Source organism: Dipodomys merriami, unplaced genomic scaffold (genome assembly GCF_024711535.1).
Source record: "Dipodomys merriami isolate MVZ:Mamm:240054 unplaced genomic scaffold, mDipMer1.0.p SCAF_654, whole genome shotgun sequence".
Lineage (NCBI taxonomy): Eukaryota > Metazoa > Chordata > Mammalia > Rodentia > Heteromyidae > Dipodomys > Dipodomys merriami.
The window spans coordinates 479,141-494,451 of NW_027206240.1; the positions used below are offsets into that span (position 1 = coordinate 479,141).

The 15,311-nt window shown below is 60.4% G+C and overlaps 1 protein-coding gene across 1 annotated transcript; it reads left to right on the forward strand.

The window, feature by feature from the left end:
* Positions 1-925: 925 nt before the first annotated feature.
* Positions 926-15,284, forward strand: LOC138815634 (prolyl 3-hydroxylase 3-like). The gene is made up of 15 exons (XM_070005047.1): positions 926-1,395; positions 3,898-4,050; positions 4,454-4,670; positions 4,859-4,990; positions 5,326-5,462; positions 7,089-7,178; positions 8,908-8,960; positions 9,377-9,444; positions 10,168-10,292; positions 11,556-11,657; positions 12,175-12,325; positions 12,471-12,588; positions 12,937-13,012; positions 14,394-14,534; positions 14,627-15,284. Exons 1-15 carry the CDS (start codon positions 931-933, stop codon positions 14,798-14,800), a joined length of 2,202 nt encoding a protein of 733 aa, XP_069861148.1. The 5' UTR covers positions 926-930; the 3' UTR covers positions 14,801-15,284.
* The last annotated feature ends 27 nt before the right edge of the window (positions 15,285-15,311 follow it).

Genomic DNA, 15,311 nt, shown 5'->3' on the forward strand with positions numbered 1-15,311 from the left:
CCTCCCTCCCCTTCCTCTCCCCCTCCCTCCCTCCCCTCCCCTCCCCTTCCTCTCCCCCTCCCTCCCTCCCTCCCCTTCCTCTTCCCCCTCCCTCCCCTCCCCTTCCTCTCCCCCTCCTCTTCCCCCTCCCTCCCCTCCCCTCCCCTCCCCTTCCTCTCCCCCTCCCTCCCTCCCCTTCCTCTCCCCCTCCCTCCCTCCCCTCCCCTCCCCTTCCTCTCCCCCTCCCTCCCTCCCTCCCCTTCCTCTTCCCCCTCCCTCCCCTCCCCTTCCTCTCCCCCTCCTCTTCCCCCTCCCTCCCCTCCCCTCCCCTCCCCTTCCTCTCCCCCTCCCTCCCTCCCCTTCCTCTCCCCCTCCCTCCCCTCCCCTCCCCTTCCCCCCTCCCTCCCCTCCCCTCCCCTTCCTCTCCCCCTCCCCTCCCTCCCCCTCCCCTTCCTCTCCCCCTCCCTCCCTCCCTCCCCTTCCTCTCCCCCTCCCTCCCTCCCTCCCCTTCCTCTCCCCCTCCCTCCCTCCCCTTCCTCTCCCCCTCCCTCCCTCCCTCCCCTTCCTCTCCCCCTCCCTCCCCTCCCCTTCCTCTCCCCCTCCCTCCCTCCCTCCCCTTCCTCTCCCCCTCCCTCCCTCCCTCCCCTTCCTCTCCCCCTCCCTCCCTCCCCTTCCTCTCCCCCTCCCTCCCTCCCTCCCCTTCCTCTCCCCCTCCCTCCCTCCCCTTCCTCTCCCCCTCCCCTCCCCTTCCTCTCCCCCTCCCTCCCTCCCCTCCCCTTCCTCTCCCCCTCCCTCCCCTTCCTCTCCCCCTCCCTCCCTCCCCTCCCCTTCCTCTCCCCCTCCCTCCCCTTCCTCTCCCCCTCCCTCCCTCCCCTCCCCTTCCTCTCCCCCTCCCTCCCTCCCCTCCCCGTCTTCCCGTCCTCGTCCCCGTCGTCCCCGTCCTCCGGCGCCATGCCGGGGCGGCTGCTGCTGCTGCTGCTGCTGCTGCTGTGGGCGCGGGCCGGCCGGGCGCTGGCGGCGGAGGCGGCGGCTCCTCCGGGCCTGGCGTCGCTGCGCCCCGGGGCGGCCCCGCCGCCGGCCGACCTGCTCTACGCCGACGGGCTGCGCGCGTACGCGGCGGGCGCCTGGGCGCGGGCCGTGGCGCTGCTGCGGGAGGCGCTGCGGAGCCGCGCGGCGCCGGGCCGGGCGCGCCGGGCGTGCGGGGCGCGCTGCGGGGCGGCGGCGGCGGCGGCGGGGCCCGCGCGCTGGGAGGCGGCGCTGCTGCGGGCGGCCCTGCGCCGCGCCGAGTGTCTGGGCCGCTGCGCCGCGCGCGCGCTGGGCCCCGGGGCCGCCGCGGGGACGCGCCTGGCCCGCGCCGTGCGGGCCGCCTTCCGCCGCCGCGAGCCCTACAACTACCTGCAGCGCGCCTACTTCCAGGTGGGCCGGGGCCGGCCGCGCGGGGCCGCGGTCTCCACATCCGGGGATCACGTCCAGATGGGGGCCGGGGTCCCCACACCCGGGGATCACAGCCAGATGGGGGCCGGGGTCTCCACATCCGGGGTCTTCACACCCGGGAATCACGTCCAGATGGGGGCCAGGGTCCCCACATCCGGGGATCACGTCCAGATGGGGGCCGGGGTCCCCACACCCGGGGATCACGTCCAGATGGGGGGCCGGGGTCCCCACATCCGGGGATCACGTCCAGATGGGGGCCGGGGTCTCCACATCCGGGGATCACGTCCAGATGGGGGCCAGGGTCCCCACATCCGGGGATCACGTCCAGATGGGGGCCGGGGTCCCCACATCCGGGGATCACAGCCAGATGAGGGCCGGGGTCTCCACATCCGGGGATCACGTCCAGATGGGGGCCGGGGTCTCCACATCCGGGGATCACGTCCAGATGGGGGCTGGGGTCCCCACATCCGGGGATCACGTCCAGATGGGGGCTGGGGTCCCCACATCCGGGGATCACGTCCAGATGGGGGCTGGGGTCCCCACATCCGGGGATCACAGCCAGATGAGGGCCGGGGTCTCCACATCCGGGGTCTACTTACAGATGGGGGGCCGGGGTCCCCACACCCGGGAATCACAGCCAGATGAGGGCCGGGGTCTCCACATCCGGGGTCTTCACACCCGGGAATCACGTCCAGATGGGGGCTGGGGTCCCCACATCCGGGGATCACGTCCAGATGGGGGCCGGGGTCCCCACACCCGGGGATCACAGCCAGATGGGGGCCGGGGTCCCCACATCCGGGGTCTAGTTACAGATGGGGGCCAGGGTCCCCACATCCGGGGATCACGTCCAGATGGGGGCCGGGGTCCCCACACCCGGGGATCACAGCCAGATGGGGGCCAGGGATCCCCACACCCGGGGATCACGTCCACATGAAGTTCCCCAACCCGAGGTCTACTTCCAGGGAAAGTCGGGGTCTCCACATTCGGGGCCTACTTCCAGATGGGGGGCTGGGATCCCCGAATCCGGGGTCACTTCCAGAAGTTGGGGTTCCCAATATCCGGGGTCTACTTCCACATGGAGGACCGGGGTCTCCGCAGCCGAGGCCCATTTCCAGATGGGATCCCCGAAATCCGGGCTCTACTCCTGCGTGGGGGCCGGGGTCCCCACATCTGGGATCTACTTCCAGGTGGGGCCGGGTCGGGGGTCCCCGAAGCCGGGGCCCACTTCCACATGGCCCGCCAAGGGCTCCAAATCTGGGCCCTACTTCCACCTGGGGCTAGGGAATGGGGATCCCCAAATCCAGGGCCCACTTCCAGCTGGGGTCGGGGAGAGAGGTCCCCAAATCCGGGCTTCTACAGCTACGTGCAGTGGGCCTCCTTCTTGTGGGTTTCTGCCAGTCCAGGGTCTTGAACCCAGGGCCTGGGCGCCGTCCTGAGCTTTTTCACCCCAGGCTGGTGCTCTACCACTCGAGCCACAGCGCCACCTGCGGCTTTTTGTTGGTCCACTGGAGATCAGAGTCTCACGGACTCTCCTGCCCAGGCTGGCTTTGAACTCTGATCCTCTGATCTCAGCCTCCCGAGTAGCCGGGATGACAGGCGGGTGCTCCAGCACCAGCCGGGCATTAGTGGGTGGGTGACTCGTTTGTCGGGCCAGCTCCAACCCTGTCTAAAAAATCCAAGGCAGTTTAGGGGGAATCAGACCCCACCAAAGGAATGAGGCATCTGTGTCTGGGGCAGGGGGCTGAGGGGCGCCTTCTCTTCTTGGGGTTCCCCCGCAGGACATTTTGCCATCAGCTACCAGGGTTGCAGGGGTGCCTACGTGGCTAGGGATGGGCAGGACCGATCACTCCCTGGGTCCTAGAGACCTGTGGATTTTGTCTCCCTCCCTAGCACATACAGTGATTTTTGTTGTGGTCGGTCGTGGGGCTTGAACTCAGGGCCTGGGCGCTGTCCCTCCGCTCTTCAGCTCAAGGCTGGCGCTCTACCACTTGAGCCACAGCGCCACTTCTGGTTTTCTGGTGGTTCCCTGGAAATCAGAGTCTCATGGACTTTCCTACCTGGGCTGGCTTTGAACTGCGATCCTCAGATCTCAGCCTCCAGGGTGGCTGGGATGACAGGCGTGTGCCACCAGTGCCTGGCTCATTTCTTGCTTTTTATGTCAGTCCTGGGGCTTGAATTTGGGGCCTGGGCCGCTGTCCCTGAGCTTTCATATTTTATTTCTTTTCCTTCGAGCCTGGCGCTCTACCCCTTGAGCCACGCCTCCACCTCCAGCTTCTCCAGATTCACTGGAGATCAGTCGCCCACATTTGTCCATCCTGGGCTGGTTTTGAAGGGGGCTGCTCAGATCGTGAGCCGTCCTGAGTGGCTGGGATTACAGGGGTGACTATTAGTGCTTGGCTCACCAGTGAGATGGGGTGTCGAGGCTGATACCTCACCCTGGAGGGGGGGAGGGAGGCTCTGACACCCTGTTCCCTTTGTCCTCAGTTGAAGAAGTTAGACCTGGCGGCCGCCGCGGCTCACACCTTCTTTGTAGCAAACCCAGACCACTTGCAGATGAGAGAGGACATGGCAAAGTATAGACGCATGTCTGGGGTTCGGCCTCAGAGTTTCCGGGACCTAGAGACACCCCTGCATTGGGTAAGACCCCTGCCCTCAACCCCACCCCCCATCTTGCCCATACCCTTTGAATAGGGCTCTGTACGGTGTGACTACCAGTCTCCACCTACGATCTTTTTCTTTGTCCGCTGGTGCCGAGACTTGAACTCAGGACTCGGGGGCCCTCACGTGAACTTTTTCCATTCAAGGCTTGTGCGCTGCCGCTTGAGCCACCGCTGCGCTTGTAGCTTTATTTTTTTGCTGGCAAGAAGAGTTTCAGAGACTTTTCTTCCCGGGTTGACTTGGAACCCCGATCTTCACATCTCCAGCTCCTGCGTAGCTGGGATGACAGGCGGGTGCTACCCTGCTCCTTTCTACTTCCCATCCTCCTTTGGCACCCTCTTCTAGATCGCTGATGCCTCCCTCCTTCCCCCTCTTCGTCCAGGCGGCCTATGATGCCAGCCTGGAGCTGATGGAGCGCCAGGAAGCAGGGCTGGCATTGCCCAGGCTGGAGGAGGCCCTGCAGGAGACCCTATCTCAAATGGAGACCTGCCGCGCTGGCTGCCAGGGGCCTGAAGAGCAACAGGAAGAGGAGGAAGAGGAGAAGAAGGAAGATGAAGAAGGGGTCGGGGGTCCCGGGGGCCTCTACGAAGCCGTTGCTGGTGAGGGACCAGCACAGGGTCTGGGATTACAGGTGTGAGCCACTGCGCCCAGCCCCAGGCTGATCGCTTTGTGTGTGTGTGTGGCTGTGGACCACGATCCGCAGATCTCAGCTTCCTGAGTAGCTGGGATGACAGGCGTGCATAGCACAGCCCAGCCCCGAGCTGATGGATTGGCATGTGTTTTGCAGGGCACTGGATTCGGGTCCTGCTGTGCCGACAGCGCTGTGTGGCGGACACGGCCACCCGCCCCGGGCGCAGCCATCCTGTTCCTGACTTCCTTCCTAACCAGCTAAGGAGGCTACACCAGGCCCATGCTCAGGGTTGGTTGGGTAGACAGTGGGAGGGACTGGCATAAGTAGATCAAAGCTGTGTGTGTGTGTGTGTGTGTGTGTGTGTGTGTGTGTGTGTGTGTGTGTGTGTGTGTGTGTGTGTGTGTGTGTGTGTGTGTGTGTGTGTGTGTGTGTGTGTGTGTGTGTGTGTGTACTGGGGCTTGAACTCAGTGCCTTACGTACTGGCTCTTGAACTGCAACCTCAGATCTCAGCCTTCTGAGTAGCTGGGATTACAGGCAGCACCACCGGTGCCCGGCAGTTGGAGGTTCTTGAGATGATTCTCTCCGCAGCTGCGTCTGTTCCTCTTGTCTGTCTCTGTCTCCAGTGGGAAATCTGTCTGAGGCTGTGGAAAATGTCCTGAGCGTTCTGCTCTTCTACCCGGATGACGAGGCCGCCAAACAAGCTCTGAGCCAGTACCAAGCCGAGCTCGGGGAGCCCAGACCAGGCCTTGGACCCAGGGAGGTAACCACCGTCCTCCCATAATCCCACGGGGCAGGCCTAGTTCAAAGCCGCACACTTGAGAAGAAACCTGGACACCAAAGAGACCCAGGTTCAAGTGCAGCCTCTCTTTCCATGCCTTTGTGGTGTTGTCAGTCATGGGTCTTGAACTCTGGGCCTGGGCGCTGTCCCTGAGCTCTTCTGCTCAAGGCCAGCACTCTACCACTTTGAATCACGGCACCACTTCCGGTTTTCTGGTGGTTCACTAGAAATAAGAGTCTCCTTCCTGGCCTGGCCTCAAACTACGATTCTCCCGCCTCAGCCTCCTGAGTAGCTGGGGTGACAGGCCTGAGCCACCAGTGCTGGGCTTGATTTTTTTGCTTTCGTTATTATTATCTTTTTGTGGATGTGCTGGCACTGGGGTTTGAATTCAGAGCCTGGGCATTGTTTCTTTTTTGCCCAAGATTGGCACTCTAGCTGGGTGCTGGCGGCTCACGTGGTTTAAAGCCAGCCTGGGTAGAAAAGTCTGTGAAGTGGCGTTGTATCTCAAAAGGTAGAGCACCAGCCTTGAGCACAAAGAGGCTCAGGAACAGCGCCCAGGCCCTGAATTCAACCCCCACAACTGACCAAAAAAAAAAAAAAAAAAGACTGGCACTCTACCACTTGAGCCATGCCTCCACTTCCGGCTTTTTGCTGGTTCATTGGGGATAAGAATCTCATGGATTTTCCTGCCTGGGTTAACTTTAAATCATAATTCTCACATCCCAGCTTCCTGAGTAGTTAGGATTACAGGCGTGAGCCACCAATACCTGGCACTATTATTATTATTATCAATTTTTAATTATCTCCAATGTAAAAATTAGCATCAATTAGTTGCACAAGGGACTTTTTTTCCTTTATGGTCGGTGGTGGGGCTTGAACTCTCGGCCTGGGCGCTGTCCCTCAGCTCTTCAGCTCAAGGTGAGCGCTCTACCACTTTGAGCCACAGCGCCACTTCCAGTTTTCTGGTGGTTCATTGGAGATCAGAGTCTCAGGGGACTTTCCTGCCCGGGTTGGCTTTGAACTGAGATCCTCAGATCTCAGCCTCCTGAGTAGCTAGGATGGCAGGCGGGAGCCACTGGCGCCCGGCAAGATCATGTCTATAGATGCCTATAATGTAGTTTGATCAGACTCACCTCCTCTGGTCACTTCCCTCCCTCTTCCCCGTACCCCGACTTTATTTGGGGATAGGGTCTCATGTTTATATCTGACCATCCTGGACTCTGACCAGTCCTCCTATTTGCACTTTCCCTGTATCTAGGGATTACACACGTGTGCTACCATGCCCAGCCATTTTTGGTGCAGATGGGATCTTGTTCTTTGCCCGAGCTGGCCTCAAACCACAAACCTGCCAGTTTTCATCCAGCTGGGATTACAGGTGTGAGCCACAAGACTTGGCCCACACACATTTTCTGCTACACTTGTTTCCTCGCTGGAGCCTAGCTGCTCTGGAAGTTGAGCGACTGAAAGAGGCTCATTGAAAGGTTTGGGGAGCTTCCGTGGTTCTGTAGAACCTGGGGCCACCTGCCTGCCTCTGCTTTGACCTGCCTTCTCCTGGTGCCCCCCCCCCCGCACCCCTCTTTTCCTAACTGCTCACCTTGCTATGCTCAGGACATCCAGAACTTTGTCCTTCGGTCCCTGGGGGAGAAGAGACAGCTTTACTACGCCATGGAACATCTTGGTGTCAGCTTCCAGGACCCTGTGAGTAGCTGTAGTGTTGTCTCAGGAGGAGGAACACTAATCTCCATCCCCCGCCCCCGGCCCCCAGTGCTGGAGGCTGCCATCTAGAGGATCGTGGCTTGAGGCCAGATTAGGCAGCAAAGTTCATTTAAAAAAAAAAATCCATCTCTAAGGAGCCAAAAGCTGGGCTGGCAGTGTGATTCAAGGGGAAGAGTGCCAGTGTGAGCAAGAAAAGCTGGGTGAGCCGGGCGCTGGTGGCTCACGCCTGTAATCCTAGCTACTCAGGAGGCTGAGATCTGAGGATTGCGGTTCAAAGCCAGCCCGGGCAGGAAAGACGTGAGACTCCTATCTCCAATAAACCACCAGAAAACCGGAAGTGGCGCTGTAGCTCAAGTGGTAGAGCGCTTGCCTTGAGCTGAAGAGCTGAGGGACAGCGCCCAGGCCCAGAGTTCAAGCCCCACGACCGACAAAAAAAAAAAAAAAGAAAAGCTAGGTGAGAGCCTGAGGCTTTGATTTCACACCTTGATACCAGCCCCCCCACACACACACCCAAAACCCCCGTGAGGCTCATTTAAATCCTACCTTGACCTCACTGGCTGTGTGACCTTCACCTTGTTGCTTGGCCTTTCTGTGTCTCTGGATAAAATGAGCATATCGCTACCTGTTGTGTGACTATTGGGAGGGGTGTGTGTGTGTGTGTGTGTGTGTGTGTGTGTGTGTGTGTGTGTGTGTGTGTGTGTGTGTGTGTGTGTGTGTGTGTGTGTGTGTGTGTGTGTGTGTGTAGAGCTTTCTCACGCAAAGCTGACACTCTCCCCCTGGAGACCCATCCCCGCATCTGCCTTTGATGCTTTATTGGGAATGAGTCATGTCTGCCCGGCTGGCTTTGGACCACGAGGCTCAGATCTCAGCCTTCTGCGTAGCTGGGATGACAGATGGGAGCTACTGGTGCTGGAGAAGTTGCCCTTTACTGCCTGTGATTGCCCGCCTGCACTGAGGGACCCTGTTCCCCCCTTCCTCCCCCCCTGCCCCCAGTCCACCCTCCCTCCCCCCCTGCCCCCAGTCCACCCTCCCTCCCCCCATCCACCCTCCCTCTCCCCATCTACCCTCCCTCCCCGCCCCCAGTCCACCCTCCCTCTCCCCCATCCACCCTCCCTCCCCCCCAGTCCACCCTCCCTCCCCCCAGTCCACCCTCCCTCCCCGCCCCCAGTCCACCCTCCCTCCCCCCAGTCCACCCTCCCTCCCCGCCCCCAGTCCACCCTCCCTCTCCCCCTCAGTCCACCCTCCCTCCCCCCAGTCCACCCTCCCTCCCCCCAATCCACCCTCCCTCCCCCCAGTCCACCCTCCCTCTCCCCCCATCCACCCTCCCCCCCCAGTCCACCCTCCTCCCCCCTCAGTCCACCCTCCCTCCCCCCAGTCCACCCTCCCCCCCTCAGTCCACCCTCCCCCCCCAGTCCACCCTCCCCCCCTCAGTCCACCCTCCCCCCCTCAGTCCACCCTCCTCCCCCAGTCCACCCTCCCCCCCTCAGTCCACCCTCCCCCCCCAGTCCACCCTCCCTCTCACCCCTCAGTCCACCCTCCCCCCCTCAGTCCACCCTCCCCCCCCAGTCCACCCTCCCTCCCCCCAGTCCACCCTCCCCCCCCCAGTCCACCCTCCCCCCCCTTCAGTCCCCCCCCCGGAAGCGGCGGCACCGCTGGGCAGGCAGGCAGGCCCACCGTGAGTGCGGCTGGTTACCTTCCTCGCTTGCCCCAGGACCCCTGGACCCCGGCGGCCTTCATCCCTGAGGCGCTGAGAGAGAAGCTCAGGTAGGCGGGGCGGGGCGAGGGAGGGGGGCGGGGCGAGGGGCGGGGCGAGGGAGGGGGCGGGGCGAGGGGCGGGGCGAGGGAGGGGGCGGGGCGAGGGGCGGGGCTCCGGCTAAGGGAGCCAGGCATGCTGGGAGGGAGGACGGAGGCATGCTGGGAGGGAGGACGGAGGCATGCTGGGAGGGAGGACGGAGGCATGCTGGGAGGGAGGACGGAGGCATGCTGGGAGGATGGACGGAGGCATGCTGGGAGGATGGACGGAGGCATGCTGGGAGGGAGGATGGAGGCATGCTGGGAGGGAGGACGGAGGCATGCTGGGAGGGAGGACCGAGGCATGCTGGGAGGGAGGACCGAGGCATGCTGGGAGGGAGGACCGAGGCATGCCGGGAGCGTCTCTGAGCGTCTCCGTCGCCCCCGAGAGAGGATCAGGAGCAGAGGCCTTGGGACCTGGAGCCTCCGCGGCCGGCGGCGACGGCGGACTGGCGGGGTGCGTTGGGGGGGGGCGGCGGGGGGGTCAATGGGGGCGCGTGCTGCGGCGGAGGGGGGTGGCGGTGGGGGTGTCTGGGGCGTTGGTGGGGGGACGGTGGGGGTGTCTGGGGGGCGTTGGGGGGTGTCTGGGGGGGCGGTGGGGGTGTCTGGGGGGCGTTGGGGGGTGTCTGGGGGGACGGTGGGGGTGTCTGGGGGGACGGTGGGGGGTGTCTGGGGGGACGGTGGGGGTGTCTGGGGGGACGGTAGGGGTGTCTGGGGGGACGGTGGGGGTGTCTGGGGGGACGGTGGGGGTGTCTGTGGGGCGGTGGGGGTGTCTGGGGGGACGGTGGGGGGTGTCTGGGGGGGCGTTGTGGGGTGTCTGGGGGGCGGTGGGGGTGTCTGGGGGCGGTGGGGGGTGTCTGGGGGGACGGTGGGGGTGTCTGGGGGGACGGTGGGGGTGTCTGGGGGGCGGTGGGGGTGTCTGGGGGGACGGTGGGGGTGTCTGGGGGGACGGTGGGGGTGTCTGGGGGGCGTTGGGGGGTGTCTGGGGGCGGTGGGGGGTGTCTGGGGGGCGTTGGGGGGTGTCTGGGGGGCGTTGGGGGGTGTCTGGGGGCGGTGGGGGGTGTCTGTGGGCGTTGGGGGGCGTTGTGGGGTGGCGGTGGGGGGGGTCGATGGGGGCGCGTGTGCCCCCCCCCCCCCGCCCCAGCCGACGCCGTCCGTCCGTCCGTCGGTCCGTCCGCAGAGGCGCTGCAGCTGGAGGGGGTGGCGCTGGCGCTGGACGCCCGGCAGCTGAACGGCTCGGAGCGCGCCGTGCTGGACGGGCTGCTGACCGCCGACGAGTGCGCGGCGCTGCTGCGGCTGGCCCAGGCAAGCCGGGCGGGCGGGCGGGCGACTGCGCGCTGCGTGTGACCAACGCAACATACGGCACATGAATACTCAATAGCGATTACTAGACACATATCCACATCCTATATGAAATACGTGTTCAAATCATATAGTATGCGTTTTATATATGATATGCATGTAATGCATAATATGTAATATATAAAAGATATATTATGTGCATATTATGTAATACACATACTATGTATTATATAAATACAACGTGTTATGTGTATATACTATACTCCATATACTAGTATTATATGTACTAGTGTATATGATATATAATATACTATATACAGCATATAGTATGTACTGTACATAATATAATATGTAACTATATGCACATATGACATTTTATATGCATATTATATCATGTAATATATGTATACACTAGCTTATATTATATACTATATTATATATTATATCACATATTATATATGTATATATACACATATATTACATTATGTGTAATATGTATTGTGTTATATATGCATACATATATATTATATAACATGTAATATATACTAGTGTATACATACTATATAAGCATATAATACTAGTACTTTATATTATATCGTGTATGCATAATATGTATATTGTAAATGTTATATATAATACTAGAGAGAAGAGGGAAGACAGGGAAAGCCTAGTGGAAGGCCCGTCCTCCATGTCTGCTGGGGCCTGGAGCGCCCTCTAGTGGCTGTCTGGGAAAATTCACTAGGAAGAGAGCGAAGGAAGGAGGGGACATTGTCCAAAAAGAAGTGAACTCTTCCCTGACTTAGGGCACTGTCGCTCCACTATAGCTCAGGGACGGCGGCAGGCCCAGAGTTCAAACCCCAGGACCGACAACAAAAATATCAACCCTCCCCTTGTGTAGCTATATATGCTAATACAAATGTTTAGCTGGGCACCAGTGGCTCCCGCCTGTCATCCCAGCTACTCAGGAGGCTGAGATCTGAGGATCACGGTTCAAAGCCAGCCTGGGCAGGAACATCTGTGGGACTCTTATTGCCGAGAAACCACCAGAAAACCGAGAGTGGTGCTGTGGCTCATGTGGTAGAGCACCAGCCTTGAGCTGAAGAGCTGAGGGACAGCTCTGGGCTCAGGCCCAGAGTTCAAGCCCCATGATCAACCAAAAAAAGCTTCCAGCATCGTCGGGGGTGGGGGGAGGGAGTGTCTCTCAGCCTTGTGGGGAGTGAGGTGGGCTGGCCAAGTACCCCTAGGGTGAACGTCCTCTCTGTTTAGGATGCGGCTGGGGCTGGAGCCAGGTCTGGCTACCGTGGTCGCCGGTCCCCCCACACCCCCCATGAGTATTTCGAGGGGCTCACGGTGCTGAAGGCGGCCCAGGTGAGACAAGGCCCCCCCCTTGGCTTGGCCTGGGAGTGGAGGGGACAGTAGGCCCAGGGGTCTGTGGAGGAATTTTCCCAGGACTGAGGATACTGGGGTCCCATCCTTGGGTTGGGGAAGGGGGTGACCCTGATCTGGAGCCCTAGATATTGTCACAGAGCTACTGGATGGAAAGGACAGCTGGGTTGATGGGGGGAGATCAGGTTGCCGGGCGTGGTAGCGCACACCTGTCATCCCAGCTACTCAGGAGGCTGAGATCTGAGGATCCCAGTTCAAAGCCAGCCCAGGCAGGAAAGCCCATGAGACTGATCTCCAGTGAATCCGCAGAAAACCAGAAGTGGCGCTGTGGCTCAAGTGGTAGAGCGCCAGCCTCGAGCTGAAGAGCTGAGGGACAGCGCCGAGGCCCTGAGTTCAAGCCCCAGTACCGGCACACACAAAGGGTGGAAGGCAGTGGAGACAGCAGGCAAAATAGAGGCTGGGACCGCCCTTCCAGTGTCTGCCTTCTTTCCCACCTCAGCTGGCCAGGGCGGGGAGTGTGGGAAGCCAGGGCGTAAGGCTCCTTCTAGAAGCGGGTGAGCGCGTGAGGAAGGTGACGCAGGCCTACTTCTCCCCGGAGCGACCCCTGCACCTCTCCTTCACCCACCTGGTGTGCCGCAGTGCCGTCGAAGGTAACGGGACCCGCGCCGCCCCGATCCCGGCCCCCCAAGTCTTTGCGAGTCTCCACACTGCCTGTCCTGCCGAAAGGAGACCCCAGGAGCTGGAGGGGACGTGGGGGAAACACATAGAACGTCACCCCACCCCATTGTGTCCTAGGGGAGCAAGATCAGCGCATGGATCTGAGCCACCCTGTCCACGCCGACAACTGTGTCCTGGACCCCGACACCGGGGAGTGCTGGCCAGAGCCCCCAGCCTACACCTACCGAGACTACAGGTGGGTGGCGCCCTGCCCTGTCTGATAGTGGATAGGGAGGGCACAGGATCTCATTGCTGCTACTATTATTGTTATTGTTATTATTATTTTGGTGCTGGTCCTGGGGCTTGAACTCAGGGCCTGGGTGCTGTCCCTGAGCTTCTTTTGCTCAAGGCTAGCGCTCTGCCACTTGAGCCACAGCTCCACTTCCGGCTTTTTGGTGGTTCCTTGGAGATCAGAGTCCCAGTCTGGCAGTTTCCCACCCAGGCTGGCTTTGAGCCTGGGTCCTCAGATCTCAGTCTTCTGTGTAGCTGGGATTATAGGCGTGCGCACCAGTGCCTGGCTCATGGATGCCTGTTTTCTCCGCAGCGGCCTTCTCTACCTCAACGATGACTTTAAAGGGGGGGACCTGTTCTTCACGCAGCCCAACGCGCTCACTGTCACGGTAGGGGGGTTGGGGTGAGGGTGTTGACGGGGTGGGGCTGTGGTGGGGGGTGTAGGGGTGGTTGTAGGGCTGACAAGAGGGCTCAGTGCTGAGCTCAGGATTCAAAGCAGATTCCCAGAGGCAAATGCAGGAAAATAGCTTGGGTCATCTTAACCCCTTTCCTTCTGCCTCTCTACATGTCCTGGTCTGCTGGCTGTCGGAAGACATTTTCTTTCTTGTGTCGGTCGTGGAGCTTGAACTTGGGGTCTGGGCGCTGTCCCTCAGCTCTTCAGCTCAAGGCGGGTGCTCTACCACTTGAGCCACAGCACCACTTCTGATTTTGAGTAGTTTATTGGAGATCAGAGTCTCATGGATTTTCCTGCCCAGGCTGGCTTTGAATCGCGATCCTCGGATCTCAGTTTCCTGAGTAGCTGGGATGACAGGTGTGAGCCACCGGTGCCCAGCTGGCAGACATTTTCTAGCCCCCTGGGAGATGTCTAAGTTCCTCCCCGCAGACCCTGCCTTGGCAGATTGGGTTTGGCTCATCTCCTAAAGGAGAGGCTGTATAGCAGGTGCTGTGGTGAGGCCTGTAGTCTCAGCTACTTGCTGGGCTACAAAGTGAACCCCCCATCTCAACATCCATCAAAAAGCAGGACATTAGTAGCTGGGCACCAGTGTCTCACGCCTGTCATCCTAGCTACTCCGGAGACGAGAGATCTGAGGATCATGGTTCAAAGCCAGCCTTTGCTCAGGTAAAGAAAGTCTGTGAGACTCTTACCTCCAATGAACCACCAGAAAACCAGAGGTGGTGCTGTGGCTCAAGTGGTAGAGCGCTCGCCTTGAGCAAAAGAAGATCAGGCACAGCGCCCAGGCCCAGAGTTCAAGCCCCACGACTGACCCAATAAAAGAGTCTCATGGACTGTTTGGCCTGGGCTGGCATCCAATCTGGATGCCTAGTATTAATAAGTAATATTAATACATAATTAATAATTCATAAGTATTAATAAGTAATAAGTTTATTCCTGTCTTATGGAAATTTCTAGAGATGCATCACAGCCTAGAAATGGGCAAAAGGAATGACACAATTCAGGAATGTTCCTGAATTGAAGGGTGGGAAGGAAGCCGGTGGCTCCCGCCTGTCATCCCAGCTATTCAGGAGGCTGAGATCTGAGGATCAGGGTTCGAAGCCAGCCCAGGCAGGAAAGTCCAGGAGACTCTGATCTCCAAATAAACCACCAGAAAACCAGTAGTGGCGCTGTGGTTCCAGTGGTAGAGCGCCAGCCTTGAAGGAAAAAAGCTCAGGGACAGCACCCACATCCTGAGTTCAAACCCCAGGACTGGCACAAATAGTAAGAGTAAGTGTGGCAGTGACCCTTGCCCTCTGGCCTTTGCCCACTCCCAGGCTCAGGTTCGCCCCCGCTGCGGTCGCCTGGTGGCCTTCAGCTCTGGCGGGGACAATCCCCACGGGGTGTGGGCCGTGACCCGCGGTCGGCGCTGCGCCCTGGCGCTGTGGCACACGTGGGCCCCGGAGCACCGGGAGCAGGTGAGGAGGAGCAGGGGCGGTCGGTGGGAATGGGAGCAGGCAGGCGCCTCAGCCGGGTGGGCTCGTGGGCCAGATTCTCCTCCACCCCGCAGGAGTGGACAGAAGCCAAGGAATTGCTGCAGAAGCTAAAGGAGGAGGAGGAGGAAGAGGAGGAGGAGGAGGAAGAAACGCCAGGCAGAGACCCTTTCCCAGAACCCCCCAGCCACAAACTTCAACGTCTGCAAGAAACAAACGCGGAGCCACGGAGGGCCCGAGAGGAGCTGTGAGTGGCCGAGCCAGCTGCAGGGGCCCTGGGCCTCGCAAGCCGGAGAAGGACCCATGAGAAGCATCCAGCAGGGCGCTATCTTGGGAATCTCTCATATCTGCCCTCATCAAACACTGCTTGGGCGTCACCCAGCGCTTCTGGGGCCCGGCCCCCCCCTCCAGACGGACAGATCTTGGACAGACAGACATGACGCCTCCCTAGGGAAGAAATGACAAAGAAGGGAAAAAAGAGGCCGATGGTGTGAACTTTTAGCCTGGTGCTGGTGGCTGTCATCCCAGCTACTCAGGAGGCTGAGATCTGAGGATCACAGCCGGAGGCCCAGTCTGTGAGACTCTTGTCTGCACTAAGCACGCCATGGGAGTAGAGTTGTGGTGTGGTTCAAGTGTTCAGCGCCCAGGCCCTGAGTTCAAATCCCAGCACCTGTACACAATGAATTATTTTTATTCGCTCTGCCAATCTCTGCACTAAAGACCTGAACAGCCTCACTCTGGTGTGTCTGTGCTTTCTGTAGC